General features: G+C 49.9%; 1 protein-coding gene across 1 annotated transcript in view; it reads left to right on the top strand.

Annotated features, from left to right (window-relative positions):
* Positions 1-11,982: 11,982 nt before the first annotated feature.
* FAT2 (FAT atypical cadherin 2) overlaps positions 11,983-22,614 on the top strand; it is a 44,771-nt gene continuing 34,139 nt past the window's right edge. The window contains exons 1-3 of the mRNA XM_041481909.1: positions 11,983-15,247; positions 15,659-15,973; positions 22,402-22,463. Of these exons, the coding sequence (XP_041337843.1) occupies positions 11,983-15,247; positions 15,659-15,973; positions 22,402-22,463 (3,642 nt within the window). The remainder of the gene's footprint in view (positions 15,248-15,658; positions 15,974-22,401; positions 22,464-22,614) is intronic.

Here is a 22,614-nt window from a genome sequence, read left to right as displayed (position 1 = left end):
GAGGGATTTACCCGACTTATTCCAGCAGCCCACCACCCCCCCTGCAGTTGAAGCCCTGGATTTCATGGCAGTGCTGGTTAATCTAACAGTAAAAAGCGCTGCAATTATTTGGCTCTAAGGCTTGGGTCCTTGCCCAGCTCTGACACACGCACACACACACACACAACTTCACTTCGGGAGCGGGCGATGCCTCTCCTCCTCCTCCTCCTCCTCCTCCTGCAGCCCGTCACGGAAGGGCTGGCGCTGCTCACAGCGAGTTCCACCCCTCGCAACTTTCTCCCTCGCTGCTCCCGACCGCTGCCGCCGGGGTTTCAGCCGGCAAAACCCCTTCTTGCGGGAATTTCTCGGAGCCCTCTCCTCTGATTTGCAAACACCATGGAGCCCCGGCGGGCAGCGAGGCGCTGCTGCTGCGGGAGAGGATTTCCAGCGCAGGGAGCACAGCGACAGTGAACTTCAGGAGAAGTCCCTCTCCTGTTGCAACAGGTAAGGCACGCTGCTCGCCGGTGTGGGGAGTTGAAGTGACTCAGGGAGCAGTCTGTACGGCATGGATGGAGGAAGGCATGGAGGATGCAGAGATTTAATCGTGAAACTGCTGTTGCATGTGAGTAACTTATGCTGGGAGCAGCCTTCACCTACAGAGAGAGCTTTGGGATGCAGAGCTCTTCATGTCTTCCTCCCTTCTGGCAGCCCTAGCACGGGGCTCATGGAAGGAGGCAGAAAAAGCTTCATTTGTGTTTGCATCTGGCTTAGCTGGGAAGCTTCAGCAGGCTGCAGCCAGTGCAAGCAGGTGGGCTCCAGGTATCAAAGGCAAAAGGGACCTTCAGAGCAAGGCAGGTGTGGAGGGAGTGAGCAGAGAAGCAATCCAGGTGTCTGAACAGGGCAGGATTTCTGCAGGGAGCAAGCTTGTGCTGGAGTAAATGGATGAGCTGTGGCAGGAGCAGTGATGGCTTCTGGCTGAAGGCTCAGCTGTTGGCCATGTACAGCCCTGCTAACTGGGGTGAGGTGGTACAGCTCCAAACTGTGTCCCCACATGCCCCACTAGGCCACTTCCACTGTCACCTCGAACTGGGCTGTGCTTTGGGAATCCCCGAGTGCAGTCACAGCGCTGGTGTTCCCCTGCCCAGCTTCCCTGTACAGCCAGCTAAGAGCTCCTCACCCGCCCTTGGATGGGCAGCAAAGCCAGGGAGCTGAAGCCAGAGCCACCCTTTGTGTGCCTGCACCTTCGTTCAGTGCCTTGTGACGGGATGAAATCCCAGAGCAAGCCCAGTCCCACTTCAGGGCGTGCAGGAATTATTTCCCATGTACATGTGCAGCCCTGATAAAAGAGGTGGAAACACAGGCAGAGAGGCCTGGGCACTTCCAAACTGCAGTTATCAGCTAATCAGCCTCCCGGGAAATTGAAGTTGGACTCGGTGGAGCACGGCACTCCAGAGGGGCAAAGATCAGTGGTCACGCGACTGGGGTTGCTTCAGAGGAAACCCTTAAAGAAAGCTCCTGCTCCTGTGTGTTTGTGGCTGCGGAGGGCTGAGAGTTTCCAGGTGGTGTGGAAATTCAGGCTGTGTGGTGGTACTAGCTGGGCAGGCTCTGCTGGGCAGGCAGGGCTGTGGCCAACGGGCTCCTGCTCGCCCAGGGTGCCCTGGATCCTGGCAGGAGGACATGGAATGCTCTGTTCCCCCTATTCCGGCACTCAGAGGGGCAAAGAGCAAGCAGGGGATGTGTAGTGAGCTGCTGTGGCTCTCCAGGCTGTCAGCTAGACAGACCTAGGGGGTTATTGAAGCTTTGGGATGGAAAGCAAACAGTGTGTATTGGGCTCCTGAGCAGGGCTGGGCTGTCTGGGGATTCAGGACAGCAAAGTCTCCGGGCTTGGCATTGTGTACTTTTGTCACCTCCTAATGTGCAGCGCACCTCACCTTACCAGAACAGTTCAGGGACATCCGCCTGTCTGCTATAGGATTGGGGTTCCTGAGGGTCTGGGCAGGGGAGAGGTCTCTAACCCAGCCAGGGAGTTTGGTTTCTGCTTCTCCCAGCCTTGCCTCTTGTGCTCCAGTGTGCTCTGTGCATTCCCAAAATGAGCTCAGCTGCCCTGCCTGTGGAGGGGAGAGTGCAGCAGGATCCGTCATCTCCTGAGCCTTTCCCTCGCACCACGAATGCATTTCAAATCCTAATGTTCCCAAACCAGTGCATCGTCTCCCAACCCTGCACACAAACAAGCATCATTCATGTACGGAGGGAGAGTTCAAAGGAGGCACGACACCTGGAATCAAACATCTGTTAGGAACTAATGCATTTTGCATCCTGCTCTCCTGCCAACTGCTCCAAGGCAAGTGCTGCAGGATTGTTCCAGCTACCTGCATGCTGCAGCAGTGGCATTCCCTGCTCCGTGCTCCTCGCTTTGTTTTGTGCCACGTGTGGAGCATGCAAGTGCAGCTGCACCTCGAGCAGTTAGCAGTGGGCTTCCCTCCTGTATCATGGACAAACATGAGAGGATTAAATACCCCTGAGCCCTTTTAAATTTTTTTAACTGGGCTGGCAGCATGGATGCTGCATTGTCTACTAACAAGCTGATCTGCTGAGCAAGCATTTTTTCCTCTAACCACACTTTTTCCTTGGCAATGAGGCAGGTACTGCTTTATTAGCAAAGAAACTTTCTTCTCTAATTCTTGGAAGTAGGAGCTCCAGGGAGGGGCAGGCTGCAAGGGCTGCTAGAAAGGTTTGTAGCTCAGAAATGGACAAGGAGCAGGGTTGAAACAAACCAAAGGAAACACTTTGCTTTTCTGTAGAGAGTGCATAATTAACTGTGGAACAAATTGCAACAGGATATTGCAGACACGAAAAGTTGTGTTTGGCTTCAAATAAGGTTTTGATCCATTTGGGATGGATGGTTCCAGTGAAGGTTTTTAAATGCAATAGCCGAAGATCAGACAGGTACTTGCACTGATACTGAAAAGTGGGAGAAGGAGCAGGTTACTCGTGCCTTCTTTTTTGTGCTCTTCCACTAAGTAATCAAAACTGGCCATTTTGGGAGAGAGAATAGAGAGGTAGCCAGGCAGGGCTATTTGGATGCTCGTACATTGTGTGGCTATTTTTGAGTGGCTGGGTTGCACGTTGGATAGAAGCTGTGACTCAGGCAGCCCGGGAGACTGGGTTATGCCATGAATAGACACTCCATATGGCCCCGGTTGACAGGGACACTGTGTGCCCAGCCCGGTTGTCACAGGTGCTCCATGCAGTGTCCATGCACCGTTGCTGGCTGCACAGAGGTGCTGCAATGGCAGGAGATCTCAGAAATACACTTCCAGCAGAGTCCGGAGCAGGAGGGAGTGACCTGTGCTGGGAGCACAAGGGACACACTGTGGCAATGAGACCAGCCTGGGCTCAAACGCGTCTGTCCTGGGGGTTAATATTTTCTCCCGTGAAATGCCGAGCTCCCCAGGGCACGGGCTGGCCTTGCAGCAGCCTGTGCAGCGCTTTGGACACGGCACAGGAGGTGGGCGGCTGCGGGCAGCTCTGGGAGCTGAAGGTTTTCTATCAGCTCGCAGGTAACCCTTTGCATTGAGTAAATGCCTGCTGCGGGGAGTTTTTGTGGCATGCCGGCCAGCCATCCTTTTACGAGGGAGGATCGTGCCCGGATTGTCTCATTCATTTTTGGTCCTGTGTGTCCTTACGCTGCCTCCAAAGGCAGGAGAGGGACGGGAAGGAGCAGCTCGGGGCAGAGGGATGGCAGCGGAGGGAGAGGGGCTGCGGGCAGAGCAGAGCGCTGCTCTCCGTGCTCACCTGCGGGCAGCAGGAGGGCAGGGCCGGCAGGCTGCTGGCCAGGCAAGGAGAACAGCGTCGGATCAGTGCGGGGACAGCTCTGCAGGGTGAATGGGAATTGCAGGGTAGGAGGTGAGGTGAGGGAGGAGCGCGGTGGGCAGGGCTGTGCTGCAGGGCAGGGGAGGCTGAGCACTCCCCGTCTGCTGTACTGCGCTGAGCGTGTTCTTTCGCCGGTCCTGCCGAGCGCTGCGGCTCCTCACCTGCATCCAGCAGGGCAACAGGTCCCTCACACAGCTTTTCACGCCAAGATGCTCTCGGGCTCCTTCCCAAAGAATTTTGGCGATTTTAGGATAACATGTATGTTCTCCATGAGGGCAGTGGCCTCATTACCAGCGCCCAGGCTGAGCTAAGGGGGCAGTGAGGACTCGCAGGGTCAGAGCCACTGCACGCTGTGCAGAGCTGCTGCTGTCCCCAGGCTGGGGTGAGCTGAGCCCTCTTGGTGTCCGTGGCTCTGGAGGGTCGGGTGGGAGTTGTGTGTGGGGCCCTCGGCTCCCCCGGCTTTGCAGCACCTCAGTAAACAGCTGGTTTGTGAGCAGCACAGTTCACGAAGCTCGGTTGCCTGCGGCGCTCCCTCTTGTGTGGATTCTCTGATGTCTAATAATCGTGTTGGGCTCACATTAGAGCTTTTTCTTCCAGCTGGGAGTCCTAATTTGGATTTCTCTCTTCTGTCCTGCTGCTTTTCACAAGCTTGTGCAAAGTTAACTCCTTTCAAGTCTTTGCCTATCTGGTTAAATTTGTCTGGAGCTGGCTAGTGGATCTGAAGGGTAGCAGGATTGACAGTGTGGTCCCACACACCCAAATCCCTCAGCAATCTACAGACAGGGGAGTGATTATCAGTGTAAGATAACTTGCATCCCGAGCGAGGGAAATGTGAAATGCTCAGTACGAGTTTTGGCAGGAGAAAGCAATCAGAGAAGAGCCCAGGACCCCTTGTGGGCTCTCACAGGCAGTTTGCAGTGACTGAGGTATGGAGGTGCTTGGTGCTAAAAGCCTCCATGGCATCTGAATCACAGGGTGAGTGGTGCACAGTCCCAGCAGCAGCAGAGCTGGGGCACACTCGTGTGAGACCTTGCCATGCTCCACCTGGCCCTTGTGCCTATGTGCTTGGGCTCCTGCACTGTGGTGCCCACCCTCACACCCTGCCTGGTGAGCAGCTCCCACCAAAACTCCTTCCTACCATCACTGACTGCCCCTTCTCCAGCCCCCAGGGCTGTTTCTTGTCCCAGCTAGCAGGTGCCCCATTCCCATGACAGCCACCAGTGGGATGTGCTGTCTCCTCCATGTCTCCTGGCTGTCATATCTGCTGTCCTTGTCCACCCTTCAGCACCTCCACTGCAGTGGCAGCTTTTGGATCATAAGCAGGATTTACCCCCTTGCTCCCATAACTGGGGAGAGCAGAGGAAAGGGATTAGGAATGATGCATAAGGATGGTTCCTCTTGGCACAAGGAAGTTCACTTCCCTCCTGTCACACTTGCCCTGCGACAGGAGCCAGCAGCAAGGCAGTTGGCACTGCAAGGTTCCCTCAGCCCCCCAGACCTCACTGAGGGCTCCATAGCTCAATTAACTCTTGCTCTAGAATGATGCTGCAGTGCCAAAACAGAGAGGGACCATTGACCCTCACAATTCTGCAGAGAGTACAGGCATGTTCAAGTTGTCCTGTGCCTAACAGATGAGCTTACAACAGTGAGACCTCAGCTAGGTGACATATCTGGGCCAGGCCTAGGTGTTGGCAGCAGTACAAAATCCAGCCCTCCCTGGTTTCCTCACAGAGCAGACAGAAATGCACATTGCAGGTGGAAAGGTGGCAGGAGAAAGCCTTTGGCTTCACCTACCTGGTGATGCTGTGGGACAGAGGATGGCTTGGAGGCAAAGACACACAGCACCTGCTTGCTCCAGTGAAGGGTCACAGCAGGGCAGCAGGAGCAGCATCAGGGCACAGCCAAAGCCCCAAGGATGGGGAATGGGTGAGATGTCCCAGGGGGAAGGGGGTGAGTGGCTGGCTGGAGGAAGCCACAGTAAGGTGTCATGGAGCAAGGTGCCTTTAGAGTCAGTCTGGCTCTGAGCATCCAGAACCTGGCACGTGGAACCTGGCACGGTGACAAAAGCATCCAGCTCTAAGGGGGAAGGAGGAGCTGGACAGCTGAGTAACTAAATGCTTTCCAGATACCCTTCCCATGTGGAAGGCCATCCTGCCATCTCCTCTCTGGCTCAACTCGTCCATGTCTTGCAGCACTCAGGGACAGCATCCCACCACTGTCAGCCCTGAATGGTGGCCCTGGCAGGACCCCCCACAGGTCCCTGGCCACAGCAGACCAGGCCTGGGGAAGGCAGGGCTGCCTCAGAATGAAGCATTTTCACCAAGCCCTGCCGCAGTACAAGACAAAGGTTATCTCTGCCAGATCTCCCTCCCAGCCTGGGGCACAGACTGCCCCACACAACTCAGTGTCTCACAGGCTTCCCCCAGACTCCTTCAGGGGAGTCTCTGTTCCTCCACCACCCCATAGAGGCTGCCAGTCCGAGCTCCTAGGGGTACCCAAACCCCCTGGGTTAAAGCACCTGCCTGGTTCCGCTGGCAGATGATGGAAGGAACATCTGTAGTGCTTTAGGGCTGTACCTGTTCTGCTCAGGGACATGTGTGTGACCTCCTGCCATGCTGAGCAGGCCAAGGGAAGAGTCCCTGCTTTGCATGCCGGCATGAGACTCGTTAACCCACGGCTTTCCATGGCTCAGCAGCTGAGAAGCCCTCAGGAGAGCCCACCCCATCAGTACACAGCCCCTTCCCCCCAGGAACTGAGCTCTGCCCTGAGATGGTAGTGGCACAGGTCTGGCACTGCCACTCACTGCCCTGGCAGCATTTCATGGGACACTGAGAGCAAGGACAGCCCTTGATGGTAAAGGGCATGTGCACCAGGTTCTACATGATCAGCCACCTTGCTCCAGGCTGTCCAGCAACCTGGAAACAATTTCCAGAACTCTGTCCAAGCCATTCAGAGATTGGAAAGTCGAGATGGGGAAGTAACAGCCCAGCTGTGCCTGGATGGAATCTGCAAGTCCAGCAAAAAGCTGCACCCACACCAACACAGCCCCCAAGCAGGCTGGTGCAAGCAGTTCTGCAAACACCAGCCCTAAGAAACCATCCACAGGCGCTGGAAAACCCCGAGATACATTGAAGAAGGAAACACCGTAACTTCAGGGGCTCTTTTCATTAGTTCTCTGGCTTTGTGTAGTACCTCCAGGACGTGTTTCTCCTGTGCACTGCAAAACCAAGCAGAGACTGCACAACCAAAGGCAGGAGCAGGATCCCCAAGGATGGGATAGTTTTGTTTGTTTTTTTTTCAAAGTCCAAGAAAACAGTTTGAAAGATACCCATCTCCACAGAGAATTCAAACCCCAGGGGGTGACTGTGAGCGGCCGTCATGGAGCTCCCCAAATGGAACAGGATCCACTTCCCACCAAAATCACTGTGGCAGAGGAGAGGGCAAACATTAACCAAGCAGCACAACCTCCCTGCAGGGTGAGCACAGGCTATTTCAGCATTGGGAAGCAAAACATTTCACAGACGTGGCCAGCACAGTGTTCATTTAACGCTGTGACTTTGCCACACTGAAAGCCCAGGGACTGCTTTCTGGTTGGTCCTATTTGGGAGGCAGCTCTAAGGATACTGCCCCAGCTGTAGCTGGACCCCTTCTGCTCCACCAAGCCAGCAGAAGTGTCCCATCTCCTATTACCTTCCCAAAACCTTGTACTCACCCTCTTACGGGATTGCTCCCTTTGCTCTCTCTGTTTCACAATGGCCATTGAATTGCATCGTTAAACTAATTACTTGAACAGCCAGTCTCGTCTCCTGTCTTTCCCTGTTCTTGCAGCCTCTGACAAAGAAGTTGATGTGTTTGGAGGTGATTTTGCTTGGTCCTTATCATGGGGAAGAGGGAGAGAAAATGGAGGGAGGAGAGGGAGGAAAATGAGAAGAAGATAGAAAACTTGGGATACATGCTAGCAAAAGAGTAGTAAGGGCAGAGTTGTCCTTCTTTTCCGATGAAAATGATTTTTCTTTAAGCTTCTGATCTCAAAACCTTGGGCTAAGTCCCCACCACAGCTCATGAGGGGAATGCTGCTCTGGGTGCACTCAGCACTCGCTTTGTTTTGTGTTTTGGGTTTTTATTGCTCCTAAATGCTCCTCTTGAAGGGAATCAAAAGGTGGGACTGGGGCCACACCTGCTTCCTGGCAGGCTGCAGCACTTTTCTGCGATATGGCCAACAAACACAGCAGCCCACACCTTGCAGGAGACCCCTGGGAGGGCCCCAGAGACCCCCCTGGCCATGCCCCAGCCGCTCCCCCCGGCTGGCCAGAATAGCCTTGTCCTGCCCCAATCCCCCCATCTCCACGGTCTCCCCACGCACACACTTGCAATCTCAGCTCCGTGTTTGTTCCCTCGTTTCAAGCCGGCAGATTTGGGCATGTCTTTGACAGAGGTTCCCAATTTGGATGTTAAATTTAGACGCGCGCTCGGGCTCTGATTAGAGATACACCGACTGTTTACCGCCTTTGCGGGGAGTTTGCATCTGCAGGGCTGAGGGCGAAGCCCCCCGAGGCTCTCTGATCCTCGCCTGGTGATTAGGAAAGGAGGCTGAATCACCACATAATGATGCCCTGGTATTTCCCTCAGTCGGGAGCGTGCCCTGCCTTCCACACTCCATCCCACCGTGGGCTTCCTCCAGCTCTGCTGCCTCCCCATGTGCAGCCAGCTCCAGCAGGACACCAGAGAGAAGTGGAACACTCTCTGGAGTAGAAATAAATGGTCCCACGAGGTGAAGAGACCAGAGGCAAGTGGGGGTGTTCAAGTGTTAAATGCTTGCAGCTGGTGTGGCAGCCCTGAAGTGTGCATGGCCCTTGCCACAGGTCCCATGGATCGTGCGCTAATTACTGACAGCACAGGGACATGGGGTAGTGCAGCTCAGAAAAGCAGGAGGAATGGTTCTTCTCTTAATCTGCATGAAAAATCCGTTTGATTTCACCCAGTTTCCGTGTGGAGATCCTTGAAATCCGTGGCAAGGACCCCTGAGCTTGGCAGTGCTGCCCCTCCTTGGTAGCCACCTGCATCTGGGAATAAGGGCCTAAATTGATTTTTTTGCTGGTTTCATGCTATGCACAGCTTTCAGCCCACGGAACAAAAGTCATAGAAACCCACCTCATTTCTTCTCATTCATTGCTGTCATCTTCCAGGGTCAGTTCCAACAGGATTTTCCCTGGAGCTGAGACAATTCACCAGATTTCCCCTCTCTTCAGAGCACTGTTCCCCGTTTTTCTGCTAAGCTTCACCATGGCCCTTGGAAATGCCCCAGTCCAACTTCTGGATAATTTTGCATTGTGACTGTGGCATAAATGATTCCAGAAGCAGAGGACAGATCAGGGACAGCACAGTCATCTCCTGTGAGATCTATCACACTTCAAATTGTACTAAAGCCATGCTGGAGAAAGAGAAACAAGACCCTCAGAGCATGATTGCTTCCCAGTGCAGCCTGCTAAAGGAGGAACTGCAGCTGCAGGTCATAGGGGATGAATTCCAGGCCCAGGGTGGGAAGTTGCTGTCAGAGGACACAGACTCTCTGTGATACTGCTCAATTGAGCATGGTCCTGACACAAAGAGAAGCTCTTGAAAAGTTGATGGTGATGCCTCCTAGACAATTCTCCTCAAGTTTTGACTGTGTCTTTCAAAGTTTCAGATCATTTGCAGAGGAAATGAGGCTTCTGCCTCAGATGCATAGTCACTCTCCATCCCTCATCCCTCATCATAACTGCTGAAGCCATTGATTGCTTTCAGTCCAGCTTGTAATTGAGAGCAAAGCTCTAAGAAATATTGAGGTCACAACAGGTTTTGAAAAATAATTATCTGGACAGAGAAGCAAAACACTGCTAATACAGAGGGGAAAAGCAGCAATGTTAAGTGAAACCCTTCTTAGATGTCAGGAAATATACAGGGAAGAGGGAGGTTAAGTGCATTCCAGGAGAGATTCAGACGAAAGCTTGCACCTTGTTAAATGCCAGAAAACCCACTCCTTGCTCAAGGTTATCCTCCCATATTGAATTGCTGGTGCCCAGGAAGGCATGTGCTCTGGATCCAGCTTTTCTTGTGGTTGTGGAGTTCATAACGTCTCTGCTTTTGTGGCTTCTCTGATGTCTTATGAGAGATGAGTTCACATTGCCGTTTGAGTACAATTCAATTAAAAAGTCAATTAGCCCAGATACAAAGCGATCGGATTCATTAAGTCTGCTGTTGGTGGAGCAGCTCTGGTTTGGTTGCTGGTTTGTTCTGCTGCCTTGCTGCACTCTGGGCTCTGTGGACTGCCCGCTCCCAGCGCTGGCGGCCACGCGTGCGCAGCCTGCCAACGTCTCCTCTCCAGGTTCAGCAGTTGAAAGCGCTGCAAGGGAGTAGCTCTAGGCAAGTCCCTACATGCTGCACAGCTCTGGAGAGCTGTTAAGTAACAAGCAACAAGCAGAGCTTTTAAGAGCATGGTTTTCGACTTCTCAGGAGGAGCCGCATGCCTTTCTGGGTCACCCATCTCTGCCCTCCAAGTTTTTCTTTAATTTGAAGTACATTTGGGATTATGTTGTGTTTCCTAGAAGTGAAATGATGGCGTGAAAAACTGTCAAAACTGAATTGTGTTGATTTCTCTCAGACTTCTGGTAGTTTGATTTCAGCTTCAGACCATTTGTTTCAAAAAGGAATGACCACAGAGAGATTTTTTTGGATGTTTGGTTTCTGTTTGCCAAGGAGAAAAGGATTTGAGGCAAATATGAAATGTACAGCTTTGTATTTATCAGTAATTAGATAGCTCAGTGAGAGAATGTGACACATACTGTTAGTTGGGATCTAACAATTTGTTCCTAACATTCAACTTGAGATACAAATTGAACTAGTTCTGGTTCTTAAAGAGATGAGTCTTGAAAAAGTGTCTGGAAAAACAAGTCTTCCCTGTTTAAATTAGGAATGTGCCAAATGACTGGCAGGTACTTGATATATAATTTAAATTTAAAACAGGAAGAAACAGTTCTAGATAAAGATCTCCTAGGATATCTAGGAGAAATATATGCACCTATATTTAGCTTATCCCTGGTTTCAACCCCTAACTGCACACACAGCACCGTGCACTTAGCTTTTGAAAAGAACAGGCCTTGATCCTTTAACAAGCTCTGCAAAGCTCCCTAATAAAGTTACATCCCTGTTAATCACATGTGTGCTCCCCAGTTCCTCCTTTGATACACCTTGTTCACAGAGATAAACCGTGGAGCTGCTGGGGAGCTGTTGGAGAAGGAAGCTGATGGCAGGTGGTCATGGACAGCAGATCCTCCACAGGAATCCTGACCCTGGGGCTTTGCCATGAGACGGCAGCAACCAGAGAGATTACTCAAGGGATGAGGGTGACATGGGCAAAGTGTAGCTGGAAACCTGCTCCTTCAGTCAGCACACAGGAGGCAGCAGGGTCAGGCCTGTGAATTACAAGAACTTTGAGGTGATTGAGACAGAGCTTGACTAGAAAGTGAGATAAAGCTGTTGGAAAGGCCACATCGTGGAGCTGCACATTCAGAATTTTTACAACACGGCATGTGTTCTCCATCATTGCTGGGGAAGGACAACACATTCTGTAGCACAGGGAGAGAAAAGGGAAGACAACCACAGAGAGGCACATAAGCCAGTTTATATTTTGACTCTGGAAGATACTTTTCAGTGAGAGAGAAGTTAAGATGGAGAAGGGAGGCTGGAGAAACAAAACAAGAGGGAGTTTGGATTGGGGATGGAGAGTATAGATATGCTGTTTGACTTAGGAGAAAGCAGAATGAAGGGAGGGCAAGATTGTTCACAGAATAGCAGTCAGCCTGATCAGAGCATTTTGCATGACTTACCAGATTTTGCCCTCTATAAAGACAGAAGCTGGAGCAGAGAAAGTGAAGCAATCTGAGCCAGTGTGGGGATGTGGGAGGACAGATCTCTCACTGGGACAGAGGGAAGAAGGGCTGAGCTAACAATTTTATCAATAAAGGTCAGGGTAGACAGAGCAGGGAGGTGAGGCTGAACCCTTGCAGACTTTTATCTGTAGCACACTGACCTTAATGAGAATTACCAATGTTCTTCCTTTGACACCTGCAGGGCTCAAGGAGACACCGCACCATGGAAGTCTCCATCAGGAGTCACTTCCTGAGTGTTGCAGTTTTCCTGATGCATTGTGTGGTCCACAAGGCCAGCTGTGAGAAGGGCAACACTTCCCCTCTGCACTTCACTCACTTCTTCTACAATGCCACCATCTATGAGAATTCAGCCCCCAAGACCTACGTGGAGAGCTACGTCAAAATGGGTATTTACAAGACAGACCCTCAGTGGGACATCAGGTACAGAATAGCTTCTGGGGACAACACTGGTCTGTTTAAAACAGAGGAGCACGTGATTGGGGATTTCTGCTTCTTGAGAATAAGAACCAGGAGCAGCAACACAGCACTTTTAAACCGTGAGGTCAAAGACAGTTACATGTTAATAATCAAGGCCACAGAGAGCACCTTTGCCTACGAAGCCTGGGCCAAAGTCTTGATTCATATTCTGGACAGAAATGACTTGAAGCCTCTCTTTTCACCCCCCTCCTACAAAGTGTCCATCAGAGAAGACACTCCTCTGAAAACAGTGGTCAGCACGCTCAGTGCCACTGATGCTGACGCTGGCCAGAACGCTGAGTTCTACTATGAGCTCAACACCAAGTCCAACCTATTCAGTGTGCACCCCACCACGGGGGCAGTTATGGTCACAGGCAGGCTGAACAGCACCCATCGAGGCAGGCATAACCTGCAGGTTTTGGCTGTGGACAGAATGAGAAAGATCACGGAGGGGAATGGCTTTGGGAACTTGGCTAGTCTCACCATCCAAGTGGAGCCATCTGCCAGGAAACCCCCCTCTATCTCCTCGGTGAAGGTGACATCACCTGACTCAGATGAAGACTTTATCTATGCAACTCTCTCTGTAGAAAGTGGTGACTCAGAAGCAGGGATTGATTCAGTTGAGTTTGTGGATGGAGATCCGGGAAGACATTTCAAAGCCATCAAATCCTACTTTGGGAGCACTGAGTTCATGATTGTGTCAAACAAAGAGATAAACTGGTTACTTTACCCGTTTGGTTTCAACCTCAGTGTGCAAGCCAAGGACAAGAGCAAGCCACCACTGTTCTCTCCTGTCAGAGTTGTCCACATACCCCCCTCCAAGTATGTTTCTGCCAGGTTTGAGAAAGAAGTGTACCGTGTCCAGCTCAGTGAATTTTCCCCAGCTGGAAGCCAAGTTGTTATGGTGAAGGTCACACCAGTTGTCCCAAATCTTAAATACATTTTGAGACCGACTCCTGACAGCACAAGCTTTAAGATCAATCCTCACACTGGACTGATTACTACAGTCAGAGCAATGAACTTCCAAGAGCAGTCTAGTTTTGAGCTTGAAGTTACAAGCAGTAACAGTCACACATCCACGACTGTTGTTGTTGACATTACCGACTGCAACAATCACGCTCCAAGTTTTACTCAGTCTTCATACCATGGGGCCTTTGATGAAAATGTTCCTCCTGGCACCAGTGTCTTAACAGTAAGGGCTACAGATGAAGATAAAGGAGACAATGGCTTTGTCACCTACAGCATAGCCAACCAGAAGTCGGTTCCCTTTGTCATTGACCCCTATTCTGGTGTCATTTCCACCTCCAAGTCAATGGACTATGAGCTGATGCAGAGATGGTACCACCTGCGAGTGTGGGCGTCAGACTGGGGCTCACCCTTCCGCCACGAGACTGAGGTGTACGTCTCCCTGACGCTGAGCAATGTCAATGACAACGCTCCTGTGTTTGAGAAGGCAAGCTGCAGTGGCACCATCCCACGGGACTTTCCAGTTGGGAGCCCTGTGGCCACAGTCTCTGCAATCGACAGTGATGAGCTGCAGCATATCAAATACGAAATCAAGTCTGGCAACGACTTACAGCATTTTGAACTGAATCCCATCTCTGGAGTAATATCCCTTAGAATATCTCTGCGAGATCTTCCTTCTGAACAGCCACTTTTCTACTCTTTGAAAATAACTGCAACAGATGGAGAGAACTATGCTTTGCCAACATCTGTAAACATCACTGTGGTCAGCCAAGGCCTCCCCGTCAAAATGCAGTGTGAGGAAACAGGAGTCTTGAAGCAACTGACAGAAACCATCATACACTCCATCGAGTCTCAGTCTCAAGGCCATGGGCAGGATGATGAAACATCTCTGAACTTGCACCTTATAAACCATAATGCTCCTAAGTTTGATGACAGCTTTCCTCGATCCATTGATATCATAGAGACTGTTCCCATCAACTCAACTATTGCTGACCTTTCAGCCATTGATCCTGACACTGGTTTTAATGGAAAATTGGTTTATGTGATCTCAGATGGAAACGATGACAGCTGCTTTACAATTGACCTGGAACTGGGTCTCCTTCAAGTCCTTTCTCCTTTAGATCATGAGCAAACCAGCTTCTACATTCTCAACATTACTGTGTATGACCTTGGCACACCACAAAAATCATCTTGGAAACTGTTGGCTGTGAATGTGTTGGATACCAATGATAATACTCCTAAATTCACTCAAGGTGCCTATTGGGTGGCAATACCAGAACATGTAGCAGCAGGGACAACAATAGCTCAACTGAAAGCAGAAGATGCTGATACAGATGACAATGGGAGAGTAAAATACTCCCTCCTCACGCCCACTGACAAGTTTGCCATTAACAGTGTCACTGGAGAAGTGACAGTTACAGGTGCTCTAGATAGAGAATTGTGGCCTTGCTATGTGCTGAAAATAGAAGCTAGGGACCAGCCTAAAACAGGCTTCCAGCTGTTCTCTGTTACAGACCTCGTTGTGACTCTGGAGGATGTAAATGACAACACCCCTCAGTGCCTCCCAGCCCTCAACAGTGTGAAGGTCCCCGAAGACCTGCCCGTGGGGACCATTCTCCTGTTTCTGGAAGCTTTTGACCCTGATGCTGGCTCTGGGGGGGAGGTGAGGTACAGCCTCATTAACAACGAGGAGATGATGTTTCACGTGGATAAGCTGACCGGGGCGCTCCGTTTGGAGAAGGAGCTGGACTATGAGAAGAGGGACTCTTACAATCTAACCGTGCAGGTCAGTGACGGTGGGAAGCCCTTCTCTCGCTCTTCCCTCTGCCACCTGGAAGTGAACGTCATTGATGTCAACGAGAACTTGAACCCACCACGCTTTGCCTCCTTTGTCTTCAAAGGCTGGGTGCAGGAGAACAGCCCTAAGGGCACGTCGGTGATGATGGTCACGGCCAAGGACATCGACAGGGGCAGAGATGGAGAGGTTCAGTATTTCCTCCGAGAAGGCACTGGCCTGTCTGTCTTCCACATTGAAAAGGACACAGGTAAGGACGTCTTCATTCAATAGTGTCACTTGAAGGCTTAAACTACCTGCTGTGTTTGGCCTTGCTGTTTACAATGTTCTATGCATTCAAACCTTTCTTGATTGTGCAGGGATTTACTAATTTACCCCTGGATCTGGGTAGGAACAAGCAGGGGTTTTTCTCCTTAAAATAACAGCAAATCAATATCTGTCCTCCCCCAAAAATACCAAGGTCTTCTCTATCACTTGTATAGCAAAAATTAACCTCAGCAGAAGCAAGCCCCTCACACAATCTCACAGCCACACAAGGTGTGTGTGAGAGTTTGTGTGTGCAGCCAAGAGCAGGAAGCAGACTTGAGACTGCTCTGTCATCAAGGACTGAGTGGTCTGAGTTCCTTAAATCCCTCACAAACACTCCCTGTTCTTCTCCTAGGCACCATACGGACCATAGGATCACTCGACCGAGAGGGAACATCTCACTACTGGCTGACTGTGCTGGCCCTTGACCTGGGAACAATTCCTCTGTCTTCTGTGACTGAAATTTATATTGAAGTCACTGATACCAATGACAACCCACCTCAAATGTCCAGACCTGTCTTCTATGCCTCTGTGATGGAGAATTCCCCACCAAACACATCAGTCCTTCAGCTTGATGCCTTTGATCCAGACTCCAGCTCAGAGGGAAAACTGACTTTTCACATCCTAACTGGAAATCCTCAAGGACTCTTCACCATTAACCTCATTACAGGTAAGACTGACCCAACTCAGCATCTGTTTTTGAGGCTTCCAAGTGCCCAGAGGATGTTACATATTCAATATAAACAGCCCACACAGCTGCCTTTGTCGCACTTTTCTGCTGCAGCAAAAGTCCCAGTCTCCAAATACCCTCTGTGGGGAGTCTGAGGATTGAAACCCTCAACCTGAGGGCTGTGATTTGCATCCAGATGGCTCTTAGAATGACAAAAATGTGTTGCTTTCAAAGCCCTGAACAGTTTCTTTTAATCTTTCCCCTTAACTGTTGCACAGCCTGAGCCAGGGAACACCCTTCTGGAGGTGACTCTTCCTGACACAGACCCAGGCAGGATTAACAAAAATGAATTCCACTGCACTTAAAGGCTCCACCCATTCTCCAGCACTATTAATGTAGTAAGTGTAGTAAGCCTCTTCTGCCATCTTCCTAGACTATATCTTTCATCTGAGGATTATTTACCAGATCTTCCAGAGCCATCAAAAACCCGCTGATGTTTTGTGTAAACAGCTTCCTCAAACTATCCCAGCGGAGCTGACATTGGGCCAGTCTGGCAGGGAAAGCTGTGCCGAGCCCTTCATGCCATCAGCTCCTGGGAGAAGAGGGAAGGGAGGGCACAGAGCCTGAGTATGGGAGAGGATTAATTGCATGACTTTGATCTCCTGGAGATGATAAAAGCAGTTCAGCTTCTGCAGCGGGATGGAAGCTTGCTCTCAGATGAGGAGCTGGATGTATTGGAAAAGGCTAGAGCTGCTCTCAGCTGCGTTTCCAGTGGTGTGATGGCTCTCTGGCAGTGCTCTACAGCTGGCTAGGAGGGGAATGGAAGAAGGAAATTATTATTATTATTATTATGAAATACTAAAATCTTTTTGTCACAAGAACCTCACAGGGTGTATTTACGTGGCACTGTATAAATGCACCGGGAGATGTCAGCTAACTGTGACCACTGCTGCCCACAGCTGTAGCTGTCTGTGCTGCCAGAAGCTTTTTAGCCTGGTCAGGACATTGCCCTGCATCCAACTTTCCCACATAATCCAAACAGCCATGCACAACCCAGCTCCAGGACAGCTTGCACAATGCAGGGTTCTGCAGAAATGTTCCTTCAGAAACCCTGTTGCATAAAACCACTGCCTTTTTGATGGGATGTGGAGCAGGACGCCTGTCAGGTCACCAAGCTGGCTCCCCTCTTCAGCTGAGCAGCCATGCACCCTGCAGGAAATGCAGCCTTTATGCTGCAGGCAAAGCTTTCAGCCCTATTTGAGTGCAAAGTCACGATCCAAGGCTGTTCCATAGCAAAATGAGTGACTCTGGCAAAATCCAAATGTTTGCTAATGAGACACCTCACCTCTGAGCTATCCCATTAATCGCCATCTTAGACAAAAAAAGCTCTCTCAGATATGAGTCATCTCCTCTCCATCTCTGCCTATACTCAGGTGATTTGCATGAGAAGAGTGATAAGTTTGTCAGTTCTGAAACAAACCTATGGGCTGATCTTATCTCTTGGACAGTTGCTGGAAATCTCTTCTTTAAACCCTGAGCTTGGAGGTTGTTTAAGGTCCTGCTTCCAAGCTTGATGAGGATTCAGTTATCCATGATTTTACTTGCATGTCACCCAAAAGAACCTATAATTGCCTGTGAACATTGGCATAAACTGAGCAGTTATACTCTCATGTTTACAGTATCTAAAGAGAAGTCATTTGCTGCTGCTGCCAGAAGGAATATCACAGCCTGTCTAACGTTCAGGGCCCTAGGCAGCCTTTTGGAAACCCAGTAGTATTTTCATTCTGCAGGTTAGTTGCTCCATTAAGTAGAATAAAACAATAATCTTTGGTCTTGGCTTGGTAGTGCATCAGTGGAAGATGAAGTGCTGTCATCCCCATTAGTGCATGATTGTATTAAAAAAAAAAAAAAAAAAGTTACCCCACTGCAGGGCAGAATACTGTGATCAAGGCATCTCCTTTTCACCTATCCCACATGGTCATTGTCATCAAAGGATAGACAGATAAGTCACACTGGCACGGAAATAAGCCAGGACACAAGAGGGCCAGAGGTCAGCCTGGGTCTCTCCTAGGTTGGACATTTCTGGTAGTGGCCTCTAGGCAAAGGCGGAGGAGGAGGAGGAAGCTTGTTCTCATCCTGTGTCCTAATAGGAATTAAGGTCCTGATGTGCTGCTGCAACGCTTGTATCTACACCCAGAATAACCCTGCAGAATAGCCCTGGAAAATCATTCAGAGCAGAGTGACACACTACTGTAAGTAACCTAATTCGGTTCCTGGTTGTGTGTTCGATTCAGTGCCTTGACATGGGTGGATTGGCCAGAGGAGACATAACCAGCAAGCCCCTTGACTTCTCCTGAAGCCTTGCAGGGGAGCCAGGAACAGCCATGATAACTGTCCTGGGCTTCTCCAGCATTCCCAAACTACCACAGAAAGGCTCTAAGATCTCCAAGCTCTCAGTTCTCTAAAGAGGGTGGAGAAAAAGGAGGAAAATACATGAAAGGCTAATGAGAAGAGGGAACAAAACTGTGCAGCAAGATGAAAGCTCTGTGCCATGGGCGATGGAATCTCTCCAGCCCAGCCTGGCAGCTGGTGTGGAGCAGTGTTTGTGGGAGACAGGGATAGATAGCTACATGGAGAGATGGGCAGACAGCAGGGCTTGGGGTATTCTTCTGCTGGAAAAGTTTTCACCTTGTTTTGTTCAGGATTTGATGTGAAGGGGGTTTGAGTCCAGACAGGACCAGCTGGGAGGCTGTGGCAGGAAGAGTCAGGACAAAGCCATTCATCCTGCTGAAAGGCTCTTTGGAGAATCCTTTACTTTGGATTATTTGTCTCCAGCTGCTTGTTCTTCTGGTGTTTCTTCTGCTCTGACAGTGTCCATTGGCTTCCCCAGGATGCTTGTGGTTCCCTGTAAGGAAAGACTTTCCTACAAGGAAGGACATCCTGCTCTTTAGGCCCGAGAGATGGTTGCATAGCTGCTCCCCAAAATCAACCTAACACACAGCTGAGCATGGAGTAGTGCACAGTGGGGTCAGAACAAGAGTTGGGGTAGTAGGAAAAGAAGGAAAAAAATGTTAAATGGAAACAGGAGTAAGACAAGAGAAAGAGGGTTTTAGGAGGACAACCTCTTCCCTTCTCAAGCTCTTGTGAAAGCCTCAGTGCCTGCAAACCTGATTCTGGCTATTTTAACTATCTTAGATTTTCCCCCCTACAGCAAGGGCAGGGGGCCAGCAACCTCCACCCCAGCCCTGTTCTTGCCAGCAGAAGTTATTATTATTTTTTGTTCCCTGACAACAGTGCCCTGGTAATTCTGGTGCTCTTGTTCCAACATGACCAGCCTTCCTCTCTGCCCTTTGCAGGCAGCAAGCAGGAGAGAGGCAGACAATCCTTTCTCATTGCTGTGTGGATAGGCTGCTGGAGCACAGTCTATGCCTGCCTGCATGCAGGCAACAGAAGGCATTGTTCCTGGACCTTCCCTAGATGCAGAGCTTGGCTAATTAGCCAGGTGCAATTAGGACCTTTGACAGTGTTGTTCAGTCTCTGTAGGATTCAGCAGAAACCATCAGGGCCTCATGCAAGAACACAAATAAAGGACACCCACTCAACTCCATCACACGTCCCATGGGACAGGCTGGATGGGGTTTTCCAGCAGGGCAGGGTACTGATAACTCACACACATGCACATGCACACACAAAACACTCATTAAAATGAAGCATGCACTTCCCAGGCCTTGCAGGGGACAGCAGAAAGAACCAAGGAACTGTGTCCCCAGGCCACAAAAACTGATGGCAGTTTTAATAATAACAGCTTCCAATTGCATTTTAGCCCTCTGGCCTCACAGGGTGTATAACCAAGCAGCAACAAATGAAAATGTGCGTTAATTCCAGCCGGCTTCTCTCAGGAGCCATGTGCAGTGTCCATCTCCCAGCTCCGGCTGCTCCGTGGCCGTGTGAACGCTGCTGTCAGTTCGTGCATCTCAGCACCGCCCAGTGCCGCGGCTCCAAACGGGAATTAGCGTGATTAACCCTAATTAATTAACCACAAGACCTTTCAGATCCCAGGGCAGAGTGGTAACTGGCTCCAGAGAGGGGAACCGGGAGCCGCGGTTGGGCACGGAGTAAGGGACAGAGTTTGCCTGGGGTCAGGAGGAGAAGCCAACCCTTTGCCTTATGGCTCAGCAGATGTGAAGATAAACCAAAAAACTTCCAGCTGGTGAGACTCCCAGCTGGGATACAGCACAGGTTATGTGATAGAGAGCAGAGTCAGCTCTTACTCCCCAGGAGATATGAGCATCTTCAGTGATACAGACATTCTAGAGTGTCATTAAATTCCAGTTCATCTGCCTTCACTACAGTCCTCCTTCTCCAGCACTAGAAAGCTGAGCTATGATCCTTCTTTCTTTCATTTTTTTCATTGAGTCATGGAAGAATTTCAGGGTGTGGCCAAGCAAATCCAGATAGTTACTTTAGAGGGGTTAAGTTCCCTTCCATCAGCTGGCATGCATTAATCCAGTACAAGCAAGGTGTTAGTCTGCTGCAGCTGGATTTTGGAATCTGATAAACCAGAAACATCCCCAGCACATACATGGGTGTCTGTTTTCAATATCTGTGTGTCCTGTGGGCTTTTTGGGCCAAAATTATGAAGCATTCCCTGAAGTAGCTGGAGTTCTGGGCTCAATAGCCAACCTATTTGGTAGTGAGGACAGTAACATCAGAGATCTCAGTGAGCTGCTGCTGCAATTCCTTCTCCAGCCCCCCTGTAGGAGAGCATTTCCATGAGTTTTGCTGCTAATGGACCCATACGGGCTCTCACTAACCTGGGAAAGTTTTAAAAGCTCCTCAGCCAGCGGGCTCTCTGCTGAGTCCTCTTCACCTGCTGAGATATTAAAAGGATGATTAAGGAGAGAAAAAAACCCACTATGACAGACAAGCAAACAGAATTTTTCAAGCCATCCTGTCATAACACATTAAGGAGTGTTGATTTATGATTGTAAAGGCATCAAATAAATGTTTAGCGCCATGGCTGGTGCCAAATGTGAATAATCCCAGAGAACAAGTGGAAACTGTGAACAAGAGTCACGTTCCAAGCAGCTGCTCCTTGCTCCCTCCTTCAGCTGCCTCGTGTTTCCTGCAGCCATTTGAAATTTTCTCCTGCTGTCATGCTCAGACAGACATATACAAAAACTATGGTACACCTGAAGACAGTACTATTAATTAAAGCTGTCTGGTTTTGCACCAGAAATGAGAGTTGAGATGGGTTCATGCAGCTGGGATTTACAAGTCTTTCAGGGCGCACAAGTGCATGTGATCACACCACTGCACATGCACGTGGCATCCCAGGCAAAGCATTTCCCAGGGTAGCAGGAACCTGTGCCAGTGCTTGCTGTGCTCAGGAAAATTCACCCTGCCTTTTGTTGGTGTGAAGAAGAAGAACTTCCCTTCACAGGAAAGAGAGAGACCTTGATAACTGGGAGTGGACAAAAACACTCACACGTGTCAGCCGTGATGACTTTCAGGAGGTCAAATATTACATATACAATTTCCATCGTTGGTAAAGCAGTTGTAAAATGATCTAGAGCTGCTTTTCCCCAAAAGTGAAGAGTCAAGGCACTCAGCAAGGACTGTTATGAAACCAGACATGGAAACAGAAGCCTCAACTCCATCATTTCCACACTTGCATCTACTCAGCTTAGTCATTGACAGGCCCAAAAGGGACAATTATGATGATTTTGTTTTAACTCTAGTTTATTATAGCCACAATTCTTCCCTCCTGCATCCAGCCTATTCCCTGTGGGTAAACTACTGTGTATATTTCAGAAATCCCTCAAATCTTGCAATTTTTGGAGGACTCACCCTGTGTCTCAGCAAGGCTTAAATAATATACCAACATTATTTTTGACTGTGTACCTTATTTTTAGCCTGAATGCATTTGTTCTAGCAGTTGAGTAGAGGGTATTTCCCAAGACAGAAGACAAACTTTTGTCAAAACACTGTAAATTACAAAGAGCAGGGTTCAGCAGAGGAAAAACAGGAGTAGAGACTTGTTAAGAGACTTGTTAAGAGGCCAGAGCTGTGCCAGCACATGCAGAATGTTTCTTACTTAGAGGCATAAGAAAAGTTTTGTTTTCATGGTCCTGCAGCTTTTCTCACCTAATGCCTTGCCAACCCTCAACTGATGCAGGCATCTGGTAGGTGTTCCCCCTCCTCCGTGGTCTCTGTGATCAGAAAGCAGCAGCAACACCTCCACAGAGGGATTCAGGCTGGGAGGGGATGGGTTACCCTCTGGGGGTATCTGTCTTTCTCCTCTGATCACAAAGGGAACCTGAAACAGGACAGGTGGGCAGGCTGATTTTGGGCATTCAGGGATCTGATCAGCCCTGGCTTTTCTTGCATGCTGAGTCTTGGAGCTCAAAGGGTTTCTTTCTTGGCAGGTCTGATTTCCACGACTTCACGGCAGCTGGATCGAGAATACAAGGCTGAACATATCCTAGAGGTGGGTAATGATGATTGTAATTAGCTTTATTTACCTACAAGTGTATTAAGTCCTCAAAGGGCTTTCCTTGCAAGTTGGAGCACAGAGAAAGAATCTCATCCCATCAGCTCCCAACTGCTGGGAAACTTAATTAAATGGTGTGTGTTAACCC

This window comes from Pyrgilauda ruficollis, unplaced genomic scaffold (assembly GCF_017590135.1).
Source record: "Pyrgilauda ruficollis isolate IOZ18807 unplaced genomic scaffold, ASM1759013v1 scaffold57, whole genome shotgun sequence".
Classification (NCBI taxonomy): Eukaryota; Metazoa; Chordata; class Aves; order Passeriformes; family Passeridae; genus Pyrgilauda; species Pyrgilauda ruficollis.
This window is presented reverse-complemented; position numbering and strand designations above follow the sequence as displayed.